General features: G+C 36.7%; 1 protein-coding gene across 2 annotated transcripts in view; it reads left to right on the plus strand.

Annotated features, from left to right (window-relative positions):
• LOC141431952 (ATP-binding cassette subfamily G member 4) overlaps positions 1-17,740 on the plus strand; it is a 44,226-nt gene that overhangs the window by 23,423 nt on the left and 3,063 nt on the right. The window contains exons 2-11 of one of the 2 annotated variants that reach the window (XM_074093249.1): positions 8,681-8,851; positions 9,087-9,223; positions 11,254-11,399; positions 11,936-12,174; positions 12,754-13,004; positions 13,984-14,152; positions 14,980-15,080; positions 15,812-15,967; positions 16,739-16,944; positions 17,599-17,740. In XM_074093249.1, coding sequence (XP_073949350.1) covers positions 8,681-8,851; positions 9,087-9,223; positions 11,254-11,399; positions 11,936-12,174; positions 12,754-13,004; positions 13,984-14,152; positions 14,980-15,080; positions 15,812-15,967; positions 16,739-16,944; positions 17,599-17,740 — 1,718 coding nt within the window. The remainder of the gene's footprint in view (positions 1-8,680; positions 8,852-9,086; positions 9,224-11,253; positions 11,400-11,935; positions 12,175-12,753; positions 13,005-13,983; positions 14,153-14,979; positions 15,081-15,811; positions 15,968-16,738; positions 16,945-17,598) is intronic. The other variant, XM_074093248.1, reaches the window with a different exon arrangement.

A 17,740-nucleotide genomic window follows, 5' to 3' on the forward strand; every position in this document is an offset into this window, starting at 1 on the left:
AATAAATAATATCATAGTTATTATGTTAATCTTGATGGTCGAATAATTTACGATAATGTTATAATAATTTAAAAAAATAGTTACTGGTTTAGATAAATAGTCTCTGTTTCACGTTGAAGACACAAACGAACTTGTCTTATCGTGTGACTGAAAATGACTCGTGTATATAAAAGAACTTTACACGTCGGGAAACGTCTTCGTCTTTAGCTTATATAATATATATACTGTGACTGTTTCTTCGTCGCGTAAGAAATAAAGGCGTCTTTATCTCTCACGTGAACATTCAGCAAATAGGTACATCATCGGTGCATCAGCAAATAGATTGTAACAGTGTTTTCCCACAGTTACCACAGTGCGACACCCATTGGTCCGAAAAAATATTTGACAACCTAATTTTATTCTGACATTGTAATACAAATGTTGAATAACCATAGATGGGTACATTGTTATATAATAATCCCCCGCGGTCGCGACCCATAGGTTGATAATTTTTACACTTGTTTTAGTATAAACTCTGCCAGATGTGCCAAATGTGCCAAATATGCAAATCGTGTTGTACTTATTTATATTTTTCGCAGATTCACATATATGATCATGCGAAAAGTATATGCGTCTAGTTATTACTTTTGTCACAATAAATAATGTCCCGAATGCGTTCGCTTATGCTATTTATTTAATTTCATACTAATTAGAAAGTCGAGAACAATCCTTACAGCAGATATTCTACTTTAGTTTTTGAAATTCTCTTAGGACGATCTGGCGCGTTGCTTTTATATCACTTAGAGCCTTTTTTAACTGACTTCAAAAAAAGAGGAGATTATCAATTCAGTTGTAATTTTTTTATATTTGTTACCTCAGAACGCCGTCATTTATAAACCTATTACTTAGTAAAAAAAATTTTTTCGCTCGTTTCGCCTTCAATTAGGTCCCATAAGCACTAAATCAGGACCTGATGGTTAGGTCCGAAGGAAATCGAGGGTACTCTTTAAATATTGTAGGAACATCTATGGTAATTTGTAATGATGAAGACCACATTTGACCAACGGAGCTACTACTCAATAACAAGTACTTCACGGGTTGAATTTCAATTACTTTAAAGCAGTTGATGATAGTGAAATTGAAAGGTTGGAGAAGCACCAGGACTCCTCGATAATGAACGGCTCTGTGTAGGAAAATACAATCTTTCGTAAAAGTTAACGCGCAGTTGACATTAAACTGATCTTAGATTATTTACACTAAAAAACGTGAAAAAAATATATAACAATTTTGTTAACTTACTACAAAAAACCATGAAAATATCTTTTTACCAGTCTGCATTCGGTGCCTCAGCACGAGCCAGCAGGAGTGATTGAAGCCCAATATGTAGTATGTAGGTGAGGTAGACGACTAATAGGTCCACTGCTGCTGGCTAGTGCTGAGGCACCGACTTCAGACTGGTAAAAAAATATTTTCATAGTTTTTTGTAGTCGGTTAAATTTTTTGTTAAAAATTTAATTTTATCAGTTAGAGCCGCGTATTTTAAACGCGCAGTCGACACCAGTTTTAGAAAGACGCGTTGACAGCGCGTTTTCCTCCCCATACACCAGCCTTATAATTCTCGTGCGTATCGCGTCTGCAGGGTTACTACGAAACTCGAAACTCGAAGTTCGTGTCGTGCGGATCTCGCTTTCGTATTAAATAGTATAAGTGTCAGAGGGACCGCACGACAGGAACTTCGAGTTTCGAGTTTCGTAGTAGCCCTGCTGTATCGATACAAACGCGCGTTGACGGTGCGTTAAAAACGCGGTGTTCAAAGGCCCTTACTGCTTATCCTATCCTATCCTACTTCCTACTAAGATTATAATGTGAATGTTTGTAAACATGTTTGGATGTTTGTTACTCAATCACGTCTAAACCGCTCAACCGATTTAGATGAAATTCGGTATACAGATATTTTGAGCCCCGGAGAAGGACATAGGATAGTTGTTATCCCGGAAAATTCCATAGTTCCCGCGGGATAACGATAAACGTATTCTGCGCGGACGGAGTCGCGGGTAACGGTTAGTATATTATACGTGCTATTCGCCTAACTTTCGGCGAACAGTAGCGAATATTATCAGTGTCAGTGAACGCGTGACGTCAATGCAGCTGATAGTGATAGCACGTGCGAAGTAGGCCGCTCGAGGGGGCGCAAGCATTGCCAACAAAGGAAAGATCTTTGCAAACGGTCAATGACTTCAACGTCACACAAATACAACGCGCTGATCAACAGTTTACGTTAAGTATCCTGATATTTATTAAACTCGATTTAATGGAGGGTACTTTCGACTTTGATAACGTGTATTGTAAGGCTAGGTAAAACTAGTTCACATTTATTACCTATACACATAAAAAAAAAAAATGACATTGGGGCCTTAGGGCTTCCAAATCTAAGAAGACAAAATTGGGTTACCTCTTTATATGTAGCTACCTTTTTAAGGACGGACGGAGTGACGGACGCGTACCTAATGTAGATTAAATTACACGCCTACTTACATACCTACTTGTACATTAATGTGTTTTAAAGTTTGATGGCAAAAGAACAAGTGTGGGTCATCAAATTGTATTTGATCATCCATGGGCACCTGAAATAACAGAGACCTGCAAATGCATTGGCAGCCCAGATGGTTTAGATCTTACTGGTTTAGATATAGAATATCATGTGTCAATTTCACCGGCTGTCTTATTCTCCGAGACGGAATGGATACATCAGCGCCAGTACCTTAAGCTCAATAACGGTGGTGCTTTGATTTATATCTTTAACTACCAGTATCGTGACGCCGTAACAAGGTAATTCCCACTAGTAGTAAGAGTAGTCTAAAATTTTTACGTGACGTCGATAATGTACACTAACAAGGTTTTGACATCGGATCCTAGCCCAACGAAAAGGTTCTCCCCACGCCATTGGTATCTACACGATTGCTGATGTGGAATGATCGTAAACCAAACTGGTAGAAATATCCAAAGTAATGGACAATACAAGTACCTACGCAGAAATTGAGACGTAAAAAAGCATGCGACACTAGAAACGTGCATGTTAAAATCAATAACCACTGATTGTGTGAACAGCTTGCAAACTTTGTTGTCGTTTTATAATTGTATTCCATCCAACATTAGTAAGTACCTATATGGAGTAAAATTATGCGTTTATTCATCGGCTTTAGGTATCTGCTAAGAATTGAATGTGTATATTGATAGGCTAGTGCCATGAAAAAATCTAATTAAGTAAGTCCGTCAGTTACAATATAAATATATGTCCAATATTTTTACTTTTGTGAATCAAACAAAAAGAATGAAGACACAGCCGGTTAAAATTCCGCGTGACATCACGGGCTTCCACCCCCGAACTTTTGCGCACCCCTGACATCTCCGTCATTTAATTTTATTGTTTGATTGACAAATATTTTCTGATAATCTAACCGGAGACCGGACTAAATAAATAATATTTTCACTTCTTGTAACCGGCTAGGCGGTCGAAGAAATAACAAGGCGTTACCGAAGCAGCGGAGCGGAGTAGAAGTGGAGATGAGAAGAATCAGCAGGAAAACGGAAGGGCTGGAATAAAAAACCCTGCCTTACTGTTTGCTAGCAGCGCCCATCCAAGTCTCGTTTTAGTGTCGGGCCAGAGAAAGAAAGCTAAACGAGAGTTGGATTAGGTTTTACATAATATAAAAGAAATAAATGTATAAATAGAGCAAATAATATTCACAATACCTGCGTTAGAGGCAGCCCTTATTTAAAAGTAGCTCAGTGAAATATTTAGCTATCGCCGAGTAAAAGTATATTTTTTTTCTATAATTAATCAATTTCTGCTTACGCCTTGCCAAATTAACAGTAAAGCCAATAATGAAAAAAAAAAACAAAGAGTATCAATAATTTAGAATTTAGAATTTTGTTCTTCTGTAGGCGGCCAGTTGCGCACCGCGGAGGTTTGCCATGTTACATTCTCATGCTCGTAAGTTGGTATTTATGCTAGATCTACGTGACATATAATTAATTACTTTTTATGCTCTAGTGCATCAAGTAAAATCTACGTCTAAGACCTAGGTAATCAGGTGTCAGAAACAAAAAAGTTTCTATATATTTTTTAATAATTTTTATTGTATGTAAAATTAAAAATCAATCAAAATAAATCAAAAAACTAAAAAATATAATTATATAGCAATGCATGAAAAATAAAAGATTAGTAAACCTAGTAAGTGAACAATATTTTTTCCACTGTTCCTATTTAAGATCCTCTCAATCGAAGTGAAAAGCAGTGTAAAACTCGAGCATTAAACCCATTTTCCCCTTGACGTGTCTATCCACCCTCGCCGTACCGGCTCCGGTAGCTATATGAACGTCACGGGTAAAATGGCTCGTTTTATGCTCTCATTGCACTATTCTATTCTAAAATTTTTTTTTACACAGGAAACTACGCAATGTAGCGTGTGTGCAGCTGCAATTTGTGTGATTTCTTATTTAAATTGACTTGCTCGATTTGCTATAATTTTCTTCGCAGATATAAATATACGCCTAGGTTTTGCTTAGAACATTAATCAAGTAATAATTAAATTAATTACCAATAAACAAATGTCTCCGTCACTTATTTCACAATACAGTCCATTTCGCAATGAGTTACTATCGACTACTGCATGTAGGTCAAAACTAATTGATTGCGTAAATTAACTCTAAACGTGTAGATACACAGGATAGGTACATACGCATCCTATTAGTTAACTGAAAACTGGCTTCAGAGGATATATTGACGATAATTTTTTGAAAGGCTTTCCAAAACACTTTATTGCGATTCGTTTTTAGGGTTTCGGAGCCAAAATGGTAAAAACGGAACCCTTATAGTTTCGCCATGTCTGTCTGCCCGTCCGTCCGCGGCTTTGCTCAGGGACTATCAATGCTAGAAAGCTGTAATTTTGCATGGATATATATATGTAAACTATGCCGGCAAAATAGTATAATAAAAAATTCAAAAAAATTTTTTTTGGTAGGTACCTCCCATAGACGTTAAGTGGGTTTTTTTTCTCATCCAACCCTATAGTGTGGGGTATCGTTGGATAGGTCTTTTAAATTGTATAAGTTTCGATTCAGTGATTTGTTTGCGAAATATTCAACTTTAAAGTGCAAATTTTCATGAAAATCGAGCGTCCCCCCCTTCTAAAATCTAAGCCGGTGGGTGGAAAAATTTGGAAAAAATTAGGATGGTAGTAAGTATATCAAAGTTTCAAGGAAAATTATAACAGCTAAGTTTGCTTGAGAATTATTAGTAGTTTAAGAGTAAATATTAGCAGCCTAAGGTATAAAATATACCTAAACTTGGAAGATTCCGTATAAAATACGAAATCCTTAGAAAAATATTACTTAATTTTTTCCTAATGGCTACGGAACCCTATTTTGGGCGTGTCCGACACGCTCTTGGGCGGTTTTTTTTTCTAAACAAAGACAGATACAAATTTTTGACAAACATTTTTATAACAAAGTTATACGTTTACAAGTTACTCATACTATCACAGAAAAGTACCTATTTATTTACACATAATACATATATAAGTAAAAAAAAGAATGCGTTAGGATAAAAGCAAAAAAAACATAAGTTAGAAACCTATATTACAAACCCATTTTAGGTAAGTACTATAAAACACAAAATTTATTATAACCGGTACTTAAATTATAATGTCAAATTATTTATACAATTGTTTGTAGTATTACTGCAGGGCAACAATATGTGTCGTATACAGATGCCACTATTTACTATTTTAAGCACAAGTCAAAATACCGAAAAACCGGTTTTGTAGATATTTAATACCGGTATTAAAAGAGGGGAAAAAATGACCGGTATCCCGGTTTTTCGGTAATACCGAATACCGGTATCCATGCCCTAGATGCCACGCTCGAGAACACGAGAATGTCCTTCAACGAATCAGTGCTACATTTGCAAAGAAGGGGATAATATCCGTAAATAAAGATAAGTATAACTGTATAATGACATATAACTGTTTATTACAGAAGACACCATGAAATTAACAAATTACAGGACCGGGTGGAAATATGAACTCTTAAAGGCATCTCTTCATGTGAACCTTAAACAAATGACAGAACAACAGAAGCAAAAGTAAAACACACTATGAAAAGTGAGAGCCGAAAATTTGAACTTAACGCACATTATTACGTACAGTCACTTGCATTAATGTCTGCCACAGCGGAGCGTGCAATAATAAGTACTAATAGAGTCGTATCAGATATTTATACACGCTTATTTGTGTCAGATATCGGTGCTGGTAGGTACATAAAGATATAGTGGATGTAATGTGTGACGTTATTCATCAGTTAATTGCAGAAATCTCTTTCCGGTCGGCTTATCCGAAAAACATTGCCATTATATTGTCTTAAATATCGTTGTTATCGTTTTTCTTACAAAGATTTCATTGTTTTTGCTTCCGCACATGTTTCTGCTAAAATAACACATTATCGTTACACGTCGGAGGAACAGATGTCAACAAAATACGCTTATCTTTGTCAACACTCCAAGCGTTTGTGGAGTGTCATTGTTTATTGGTTTATGCGCACTTATGTGATAGCTCTTAAGAATCTACTTTGAGAATACTTTTATGTTTAGGGTCATTAACTTTGTCATTTTTGTGGCAAGTAAACATGGCTATTATTTAAAAAACTACGAGTAGTCCTGACGTCAAATACTCGTACCATTTCTAGGATTTAATCAGGCAATTAACACCACATATTATTTATTTGAGCTAGACATTTTGGCCACATGACAAAACAAAGTTGTGGTCGTGAGTAAACTGATGTGTGATGTATCATGTTTGTTTAGTCACGCGAGTTTTTCGAACTACCCGCTCTTGATCTTGGCTTTGTATTGACGCCTTATCAAGATTAAATTCTGGGCCCTAGTTCACCACGCTGCCAGTTGCGACTACTACTTTTATAGAGAGCCATTCACGGACCACTACCAAACCTGACACAGCTTTAATCTCATGTCAAGATTTACCTACTGAAAAGTCTACAAATCAATGTCGAATAAGAAAAATAATTCTTGTTTCACAACATAATTATCATTAAATTTTGATACAAATATAGATTGTCACTCGGCATATAATGTCAGTGACCATTGTTACGTTGGTGAAATAGGGCCCTGGATAATAGGTACCACTAGTTATAAGTGAAAATCACGGAGTTATATATCCTTCCGAGTCCTATACACACTCTCATCTATGGTCCTAACTACCCCTAAATACCCCTGGTGTTGCAGGTGTTTATGGGCGGTGGCGATCTCTTACCATCAGGAGAGCCACTTGCTCGTTTTCCATCCAGTCAAATAAAAATAAAAAACTTTTTTTGACAGATGTACTACATACAGACCTAGACGTGGGTCACCACCAGTCTCTGACATTTTGAATATTATTTTAACATTCTTAAAATTAATTCTTCATTAACCGACATTCTTAGCATTCATTTATTTATTCTTTTAAAGTATTTACGTGAGGATTCACGAGGTCAAGACAATAAATATAATCTTGCCGTGGATTCTAGACAACACGTAGGTTCTTGCTTAAACTTTAGTCGATTGTCTAAATGAGATAAAAACATTGAACTGCTATTAAACTGACCTCCGTAATGTGTTTCATCGTTATTGCATAGCACAGCACATTAAAGACATTCTTGATTAGGGTATAATGGAATAGGTAGTGTTATATTGTACCTATATGAGTGTAGGTATGTATACGTACATATACGAGTACAGTCATACTTACATCTGGTAACACATATTCCTAAGCAAAGCATTGTGAGTTGTTATATAAATGTAGCGTATAAAAATGTAGCGAATCGAATCGAATTAAAAAAATATTATAGAAAATACAATTATTTCCTGTAATATTTTTTCGATCATCTTCGTCCTGGTTAATTAATTGCCGCATGGTTATTTTCGTGCTTAATTTTTTTTTATGCGTTGAGGTTAGATAAATATTTTGCTTTTGCTTGTTGGGAAACAAGCAAAATCAATAATATAAGTGCTTACTATAAAATTAAATAAGAAATTGTTACCAAGCCTAGTCCTAAACCAAACAACATTTTTGATCCAATTAAGCCGTTATTTAGCGTCAACAACATCAATAGCAGTCAAGAGCATGTCATCAACATAACTAATCGCTGACGTCCATAAAGGTTATCATAGCTAGGGTTGACCGTGTCGCGGAAACGAGTTGCGATCGATCAAATAGGTCATTGATGGGTTGCTAGCTGCAAAATCTATCTGGATCATGAACCTTTAACCTTAAAGAATTTCTGCTTAAACAATACTTAGGTACCTACTTACCACGACCCTTGCCAGCTGCAAAATCTATCTGGATCATGAATCATTAACCTCAAAGAATTGTAGCTTAAGCAATACAAACTTACCACGACTTTTTAATCCCACTAATATTATAGAAGCGAAAGTTTGTAAGTTTTTTTTGTTTGTTACCTTATCACGTGTAAACCGCTCAACCGATTAAGATGAAACAATAGTTTGAGTCCCGGGAAAAGACATACGACATTTATCCCTGAAAATTGCAGTTTCCGCGGGATAGCGATAAACAAATTCTACGCGGACAGAGTCCCTGGCAACAGAGTCTTTCATAAATGAACTCCCAATATCTTTATTTTATTTCAGGATACAAACAAATTCTCCATGGAGTCAACGGTCGGCTCAGACCAAGACAGCTGGTGGCGATCATGGGCCCGTCAGGCGCCGGAAAGTCCACGCTCCTGGATGTGCTCTCTGGATACAGGATAACGGGGGTCGGGGGAGCTGTATTCCTCAACGGGCGAGGAAGGATTATGAGTACGTAAAAAAAGAACATTAGAAAATGTAGTAAACGTAAATTGGTTGTCGTCAAAATTCCAATCTACTCGGACTACTTGATCAGTAATTAGTAATCAGTCATTTATTTGCTCAAACATGGTACAAAGAAGATGGTTTACATACATCGTTTCATCGTTTGCATTTATTGCCTATAATCCTAAAAATATCAAAAAAAAGTGAAATGTGTAACTTTGAACCGCTAATTTTATTTCAGAGCAGTTCAAGAAGATGTCTTGCTACATTCAACAGGACGACCGGTTGCAGGGGCTGCTGACGGTTGGTGAAAATATGTCCATCGCGGCCAATCTCAAGCTACCGACCTCACTGGATCGCTACGAAAAAGGAGAAGTTGTAAGTACATGTGTAAATGCCTTTAGAAAGCACGATAATTGCACTGTACTTAATCACTACTTACAGCAGTTTCACCAAACCTTTTATTTTATAATAATAACTAGCTTTTGCCCGCGGCTTCGCCCGCGTGGATTTCGGTTATCGCGCGCTGTTCCCTCTGTGCAACAACGGGATAAAAAGTAGCCTTTTTCTGACCTAAAGCTATTCTAAAAAACCACATTCCAAACATGAGATGGACAAACAACACAATTAACATGATTGTATTGGATGATTGTTTTTTTGGATTTTTCAGAGTTCTGTTTGGTTGCAAAAACTAGAAACGTATATACCTACTGCTTATATGGAAAATTCAAAGTGCCATAAAGATACCATATTTGTAATTTATTACAGGTCCTCGAACTGGTTGCGCATTAAATTTAGAAATCGATTTCTTCTGGATCATAAGAAATATTTTCATTTCAAGCAATTTAATTTATTTGAACTAAAGGCATATTCATCGGAGATGAAAACGTCATTATTTCGTTATGACACTTCATTTTAGTTACAACAATTCGAGTTTCTTCGATGACATAATAAAATGACTGTCGCAAAAGATAGTAAGACTTTGTGGAAGAAATAAAATGTGTCGTAAATAGGTATATTTTATCGGAAGTGTTTAATGAGAGATAAAAAATGTAATTAATTTATTAGAGCTCTTCACTTAATATCACAATGCGTGACAGAAGACAAAATGATTTATTACATCTTCTCTTTTTCTTTGAAGTACCTAAAGTACCTACTTCCTCGGTAGGTTACTGTCGGTTAACGAATATATAAGTTCGCTTTTAATACTAAAGTACCTGGGCGACCGAGCTTTGCTTGGGCTAAAACTCGATAATAACCGTTTTCCCAGAGATAAAGCTAGATCGATTTGTCATCCCCGAAAACCCCCACATACCAATTTCATTTAATCGTTGGAGCCGTTTCCAAGATCCCCGATATATATATATATTACATCTTAAATACTATTATCATTATTTACAATATCTCTTAATCTAGAGATAGTCTTATCATGTCATAATTATATATATATATACATATACAACAATTGCTCGTTTAAAGGTATTCAATTAGATTAAGTGAAAATTGGGTATGTATTAGTACCTAGTGTTTTGATTATTTTCGGTAGGAAATTCGGAGAGTGAAAAAAGCGTGAAAATTTTGCATTCTGAAATTATTGTTTGCCATAATTTTATTCCCGCTGCAACTGTAAATTTTTCTGAAGATTTTAAATGGTCATTCTGTAGAAAACTGTAGTTTAGGATTGGTTTGTTTTATAACAATTTTGAACAATTAATGGATTCAGAGTAAAAAGAGTTAGGTATGTATGACAAACGATACATTCTGTCTGACAAACATTACATTGTGACTTTCATCAATTATATGCCGCCGATATGAACCCACATGTATTTCATCACTGACGTTTTGGATGTTTGAAAGTATAATTATTATACTTACAAAATATAAGTTCATTTCTTTATTTTTAGTCAACAAATATCCTAATTAAATTATATTTACTGCATGTCACAGTAAATGTGTTAATGTGTCAGAACACTGTCTCGTAAATTCCTTTTTATTTCAAAAAGTGTCATATTATCGAGACAAATTATTAATTAAAAGACATTATTTTAACTCAGCATAACTAAACAAATTACTGACGTCAAGTAAACAATGTAGACAACCTGGTGGGAATCTAGATGTGTATCTGACTTAACCTCGATATGAAATTTTAAGAAAGAAAAATAACTATATTAGATACACATCCTAAAGTAGATATTCCAATTTCCCAAACTTTCATATACCAAGTTGACTCAGTCGATATGTTTTCGAGCCGATTTTTGATGTAGCTCCCTGACGGTACAAATCGCTAAATTCAAAGCATTTCGATTGTATTTACTTAATGAATAAATATATATTTTGTATATGTATTAGCCTTTAGTAAAATTACTTGACTTACTGTTTAAAACATAAAATCTTTTCTCGTATTACAGATTGAAGACATCCTAACAAATCTTGGTCTTTACGAGCACTCCAACACGCGCGCCTCGCAGCTGTCAGGCGGGCAGAAGAAGAGGCTCTCAATAGCCTTGGAGCTGATCAACAACCCGCTTATTATGTTCCTTGACGAACCAACTACGTGAGTATACATTTTATACATATTTGATCAGCTAGTATCACGACTCTGACCACTGAGAGTAAGCCCAATTTGACTTCTAAGATTTGATTACAGACAACTAACTACCTAGTAACTACTATTGCTGATATTGCTGATAAAATAAATAAAAGCTTGTAAAAAATATCCTCTATCGGCCACTACGTCCTTGCTTTGAGGCTTTACTACGGCTTTAGTGATAGCTTTAAGCATAAGGAATAAATATTATTATTGTTGCACCTACTACGACGATTTTTAATGTATATTTAGAAATGTGAGCCAAAACTGTATCAGTCTGTATCTATATTAGGACCATATTGACCATTTCCTACTAAAATAACAAAATACGATAACTAAAGACATTTAGAAAATATTAAAATTCCAAAACTATCGTTTCTAAGTACATAGCCATACAAAAAAAATGTTGTAGTTCGTAGACATTTGTTTAAAAGCAAAGTACCTAATGCCTGATTGATCAATTAAACAGTTGCTTTAATGCCTACAATTCTCCGAAATTGCAGTGGCCTTGACAGCTCCTCGTGCTCACAAGTGGTGCAGCTGTGTCGGAGTCTGGCGCACCAGGGTCGCACGATCGTCTGCACGGTGCACCAGCCCTCGGCTTCCCTCTTCGCTCTCTTCGACCAGGTCTACGTGTTAGCAGCTGGCAACTGTCTGTACCAAGGCACTACGCAGAACCTGGTCCCGTATCTAGAACAGGCTGGCATTCCTTGCCCTATCTACCACAATCCAGCTGACTATGGTAAGATTTGAAACGCTTATGATAATTTAAACATATTTAGAACTTTTGAATTAAAATCACAGCCTTATCGTGATGACATCTGTCTTTATTTTGTGACCTGAGCAAGCTAATGTAAAAGTAGCATGAACATCCACACTGCGTGCTCGGAATACGATAAAAAAAAGTACCACTCTTATTCTTGAGTGCTTAAAATTAAGCTCGGTCATATCATGAACTTTGCATCCATACACTATGCGATACATTTTGATACTCGACCATTTAAGATTTATGTAACGTATTGACAGGCCTTTAGAACAGGACTTTGAGTACGTATGTAGTAGTAGGTACGTATATTTGCGAATTGTGAATAATTAACAACACGCAATGTATTATAATCGCCGGTCGGTAATTATAGTTGTTGGAATTGAAATCGTGCCCTGATATTTATGAAGCACTCTACTTTTACGCATACAAGATTCAATTTAAATATATGGTATTTGGAAGTTTTCATTCCTTCAGGTACCGCAACGGCTTCTTTGATTTCTTCTTATATTATCTTTCTGAAAACAACTAAATTTGTGATCGTTTCCATTCTTTCAGTCATCGAGGTCGCCTGCGGCGAATATGGTGAAGACAAAATACAACTTTTGACAACTAAGGCAGAAAACGGCCGAGCGCTGGAATGGTTCAATGACCCCGAGTCTATTCCGAGTATGGAGTCTCTGAGGAAGCAGTTCCCCCTCAGTGTGCTTAGGGATCACGAAACCGGCCCGTATGATGAGGAAACATCGCAGAGTAACCAAAGATCTGTGCTGATTAAGAGAGGATTCTTGAAGGCGAAGCGAGATGCCGTGAGTGCTCGTGTAACTAGTAAATCTAACTAACTAAGATTATCATTATCACCTGTAAATATTTTGTAGTTTATGCTATAGGTAGGTGCTATTAGTATAACGGGATATAAAATAACCTTACGTTAATTTGTGATACCGTATAATTCTTTTTTGTATTAGGTACATAGAGATAGTCCCCACTCAAATTAACGTAGGGTATTATATATCCTGGGCAGTGGTGTAGCTATCGTAGGGCCAGGTGGTGCAGTGCACCAGGGCCCCGGAGCTAAAGGGGCCTTCTAACCTAAGCTTTGAAAAGAGAGGAGCATAAAAGAAAAGAGAAGGAAAAAAATCTTGTGCGCAAGCTTGAGCCTCGAGTTCAGAAAAATTGTACCCGTTTGCCTTAATTATCCTTAATTTTCCATACAAAATTCAGTTCAAGTTCAAGACTGCGTCACAAAAGTGACAATTAAAATTGGGACACTTTTCTTATTGCTTAAATCGATAGTGCTCGTGATTCTGAGTAGAAATAACCCAAAATTTGTTAGGTTAAAAAAAAGGACAGGGTACACTTTTTCCTGAAAATGCCCAAGTGTCCTATTCTTATTTCTATCTATAATTTTGAAGGCCAATATAAGTTGAAGCTACGTGAAAAGAGGTAGTGAGGTCCCGATTCTTTCTCTATGCACTGGGGCCCTTGTCCACCTAGCTCTACGCTTCTCATCCTGGGAAAGTTCAAAGATCCCATGGGACGCAGACGAAATTGCGGGCAACAGTTCTATTCTTTATTAATAAATTATTATTAAGGAACTAATTCTCTATTGGATTAAGACAACCGGCACTCAAACTTCGGTTCAAACCTGAATGTTAACCAATTTAAAAATGATTTTAATACCCCACAGGTTTTCTTCTCTCGAGAGTAATCCTCAACGAAATTTATTTATTTGAAGTTAGTTGTATTTACTTTCGGTTAATAGGTACTCAATTTTTTTTTCAACAGACTATGACCCATCTTCGCGTGTTAGTCAATATCCTGGTAGGCATTATGCTGGGCAGCTTGTTCATCAACGCCGGTAACGAAGGGTCCAGGGTCCTGGAAAACTACAACCTTCTCTTCGCGATCCTCATGCACCACATGATGTCACCTATGATGCTGACTATACTTACATGTGAGTATACAAACTAATCGACACTTGTTTGCTGAACATTTACCATTACTTCTCTTACACGTAATGGGATATTAGTTGAATAGACATTTTACGGAAACGGCAATTGCTGATCTTCTTATAAGTAATCTGGTTGGGGTTGAAAGTGGTCTGGTTGGGTCTGGTCGATTACAAGATTGATACAGCCAAAATTAAAAATATGCACGTTTATGGGATATTACCTATTAATAACTAGCTGTGTCCAATTTTTTTTTTAATTTCCTTACGCACAAACCTTGTCCTGATAATAACGAACACAACAAAAAAATAATTATCCGATTCGGTGCCGTCGTTCGCAAGTTATGAGCGTACATACATTTCGGCGATTCATTTTTATTTTTATCCTCCTAAGGCCCATAGTACTTATTAACTTTGTTATTTAGACCCAGCTCCTTCAACAGTTGTGTAGTCTAGCATACCACGGTCTTACCAGTAGGACTTAATAGAAAACCCGCCATTTTGGTTTCAAATTTGACGCTAATCGGAAATGGGGTATAAGTACAATTACATAAAAAAAAGTCTTCTAAGTACTTGGGTCTGAATGAGTATAAAACAATAGTACTACTGGTAGGATTACGGGCTGTAGTGACTACATGCCGAATTTTTCGTTGGGCCTTAGGAGGTTAAAGAAGATTATTATAGCAAATAAAGTCGTGTAAAGTTGTGGCTTTAGCCGTACCGATCTCTTTGTAATGAACTGCTTAAAGTTTGTAGGTAAAGTTAATTGTAATATACTTTGAGTTCCCTTTGAGATATTTTTAAATAATGATACTTATTATTTCTTTTTACAGTCCCGTCGGAGATGTCAATTTTATCCAAAGAGCATTTCAACAGATGGTACTCCTTGGGATCCTACTACATCTCTATAACAATAGTCGACTTGCCCGTATCGGTAAGTACCTACACCTACATCTTGAAGTAGAAATAGTATACAGTGTGCAACCCAGAACCGGGGATAATATTAAAAACAGGGGCTATATAGATCACCCGTAATTAGATCATCCTGATCCCACTTGATTAAAATCAAAACTTCGCTTTTGTTTTTTTTTCTAACAAACTTAATCGTAAATTCAATGTACGCCATCCTAGAACCCTACTGACGTCGCCTGTCACGCTACAAATATCAAAAAATTTGCTTTACATTGCTTCTTGGAATAAACTTTAAAGCGTAATAAAAATAATATATATATTTTTTTAAAAATCTCTGAACTAATGTTGTTCAGATTGACGAGAACGATCTATGTTTTAATTATTTGCCCGTGTTCAGGCCACACCCGGTAGAAAATTAGTTAAATTAAAGCTGGGTTTAGACTAAGCCAGGTTGGCAGCGCTGGCTTGTTATTGGCCTCTTATAAAGAGTTTTTCAAGACAAGCCAGCGCTAACTGCCAGCAATGGCGTGAATAGAACGCCGGCCTACTTTTCAATTTTCACAAGAATAATCCCTATGAATCCACTTGACTTCATCTAACATCCTGAACATAGGCCAGGTCAGCACTGGCTTGTCTAAGGACTGATGCTAGCTTTACTGGCTTCATCTACACCTTGCTCAACTCAATCACTTTCACCAGAGTATCGTCATAAACATAATTATTAGTAGTTTGAACTGCTATCTTATTTTTCAGATCGTCTCGTGTTTCTTGTTCAGCGTGATAGTGTACACCATGTCTTCACAGCCACTGGAACTGGTGCGATTCGCCATGTTTTTTGCAATCTCCATGTACACTGTGTTTGTGGCGCAGAGCGTCGGCCTTATGATCGGAGCTGCATTCAATGTCGTGGTGAGTACGCAGCATAACGATAACAGCAACATCCAACCCGCATTTCAACTTTCTCTATGCTGTTACCTTAGTTGACCGACGGTGAAAGAAACAGTTTTCAAAGAATGTCAATTTTTGTATTGCTTCTCTGCTACAAACTAAGTACTCATAATCGATCAATTAGGTATTTAAAACGACTTTTATTTCGTCATTACTTATACTCCAGTAGTTATTGTATTTTTTAGAGTATTTTGCGATATAAGTGCGGCCTATAGATGATAACAAAGCCAGGCAGACGGACAGACATAAGAAAGCAATAGAGCTCAAGCTAAAACGGAATCGCTTCACGCATGCTTCACGCTCGCTCGGTCAATTTTACGTCTATTTTTTGGGTTGAGTTGTCTTATGAGCCAAATACAAGGTCCTGCTTTTGTTTAACTACTTGTTTTAGGGTCCGTTTCACCACTTGTCGACTAACTTTAAGTGTCAGATAAAAGTAATGCCGTCTTTGTTTGTTTTGTCCGAATAAACAAAGACGGCATTACTTTACTATCACTGGTATCCGTCACTTAAAGTTAGTCGATAAGTGGTGAAACAGGCCCTTAGTATTTTAAATTTTATGTAAGTTGCTCTACAAGAGATGAGGCGGCGTGCAGTCGAGAAATATTCTATTATGGACGACTGCGAAAAGTAGGAACCAGACAGCGCCTGACTCTTATCCGCTAAAAAATCCGGCTGCACTTCTTCAAGTCCCTGTTACGTCTATTTAATGTATTTTTTGTTCTTTTTCAGAATGGCACTTTCCTCGGGCCAGCGCTTTCCGTGCCAATGATGATGTTCGCCGGCTTCGGAGTGACCCTCCGTGACCTGCCCTCTTACCTCTACTGGGGCTCGTACGTGTCCTATCTGAGATACGGCCTCGAAGGCCTCATTAACGCCATCTACGGACTGAACAGGCCAAATCTTGCGTGTGATGATGAACTGTATTGCCATTACAGGTAAAATATTTAACTATTATTTGTTTTTGTCAGTAGGTAATAGTAAGGTTGCTCAATAAAATTTAAGATTTTATAAAAGCGAAAGAGTTTACCGGTTGTGTAGGTACCTTCGCACATATATATTTTATAAGATTGAAATCTTACAGTCAGTAGCAAAAGTGGATGAGCAGTTGTGGAGCTCAAATTTTATTTGCACACCCTCCTTTTACCTACAGCGATAGTTTGATCATGTTGAGCTCACAACTGCTCGACCACTTCTGCTGTCGGCTGTACATAAGTAGTCCACTAACAAATTGGGATACCCAAGGTGATCCAGTCATTCATCTAGTTTTCTGTGTAAAAAAAATGTTTAATCGCCTTAGTCCGTGAATAATCTAATTCACGGACTAAGGCGAATTATCAGAAAACATTGTGTACGTAAAGGTTTTTTTTTCAATTAAACAAAAAATTACAAAGACTAAGCACGTCAAAGTTCGGGAGTGGTTCGGGGCAGTCGTGCTAAATAGTGTCACACGATGTGACGTTTAATTGATAAAATAAATAAAAAATACGCATCCTGTAATTCTAATAATCAACTGACGGACTCTAGCCTATTTCATAATGAAGGTTGACTAAAGTCCATAATTCACTGAACGATTAATTATTTGTTTTCAGATATCCCAGTAAGTTCCTGAACGAGATCGCAATGTCTGCAGACATGTTCTGGTGGGACATCCTCGCTCTCACCGTTAGTCTTTTTGTTCTAAGAATTGGGGCTTTTCTGCTCCTCAAATGGAAACTTAATGCTGTTCGATAA

The sequence above is a fragment of the Choristoneura fumiferana genome, chromosome 10 (genome assembly GCF_025370935.1).
Source record: "Choristoneura fumiferana chromosome 10, NRCan_CFum_1, whole genome shotgun sequence".
NCBI classification, from domain to species: domain Eukaryota; kingdom Metazoa; phylum Arthropoda; class Insecta; order Lepidoptera; family Tortricidae; genus Choristoneura; species Choristoneura fumiferana.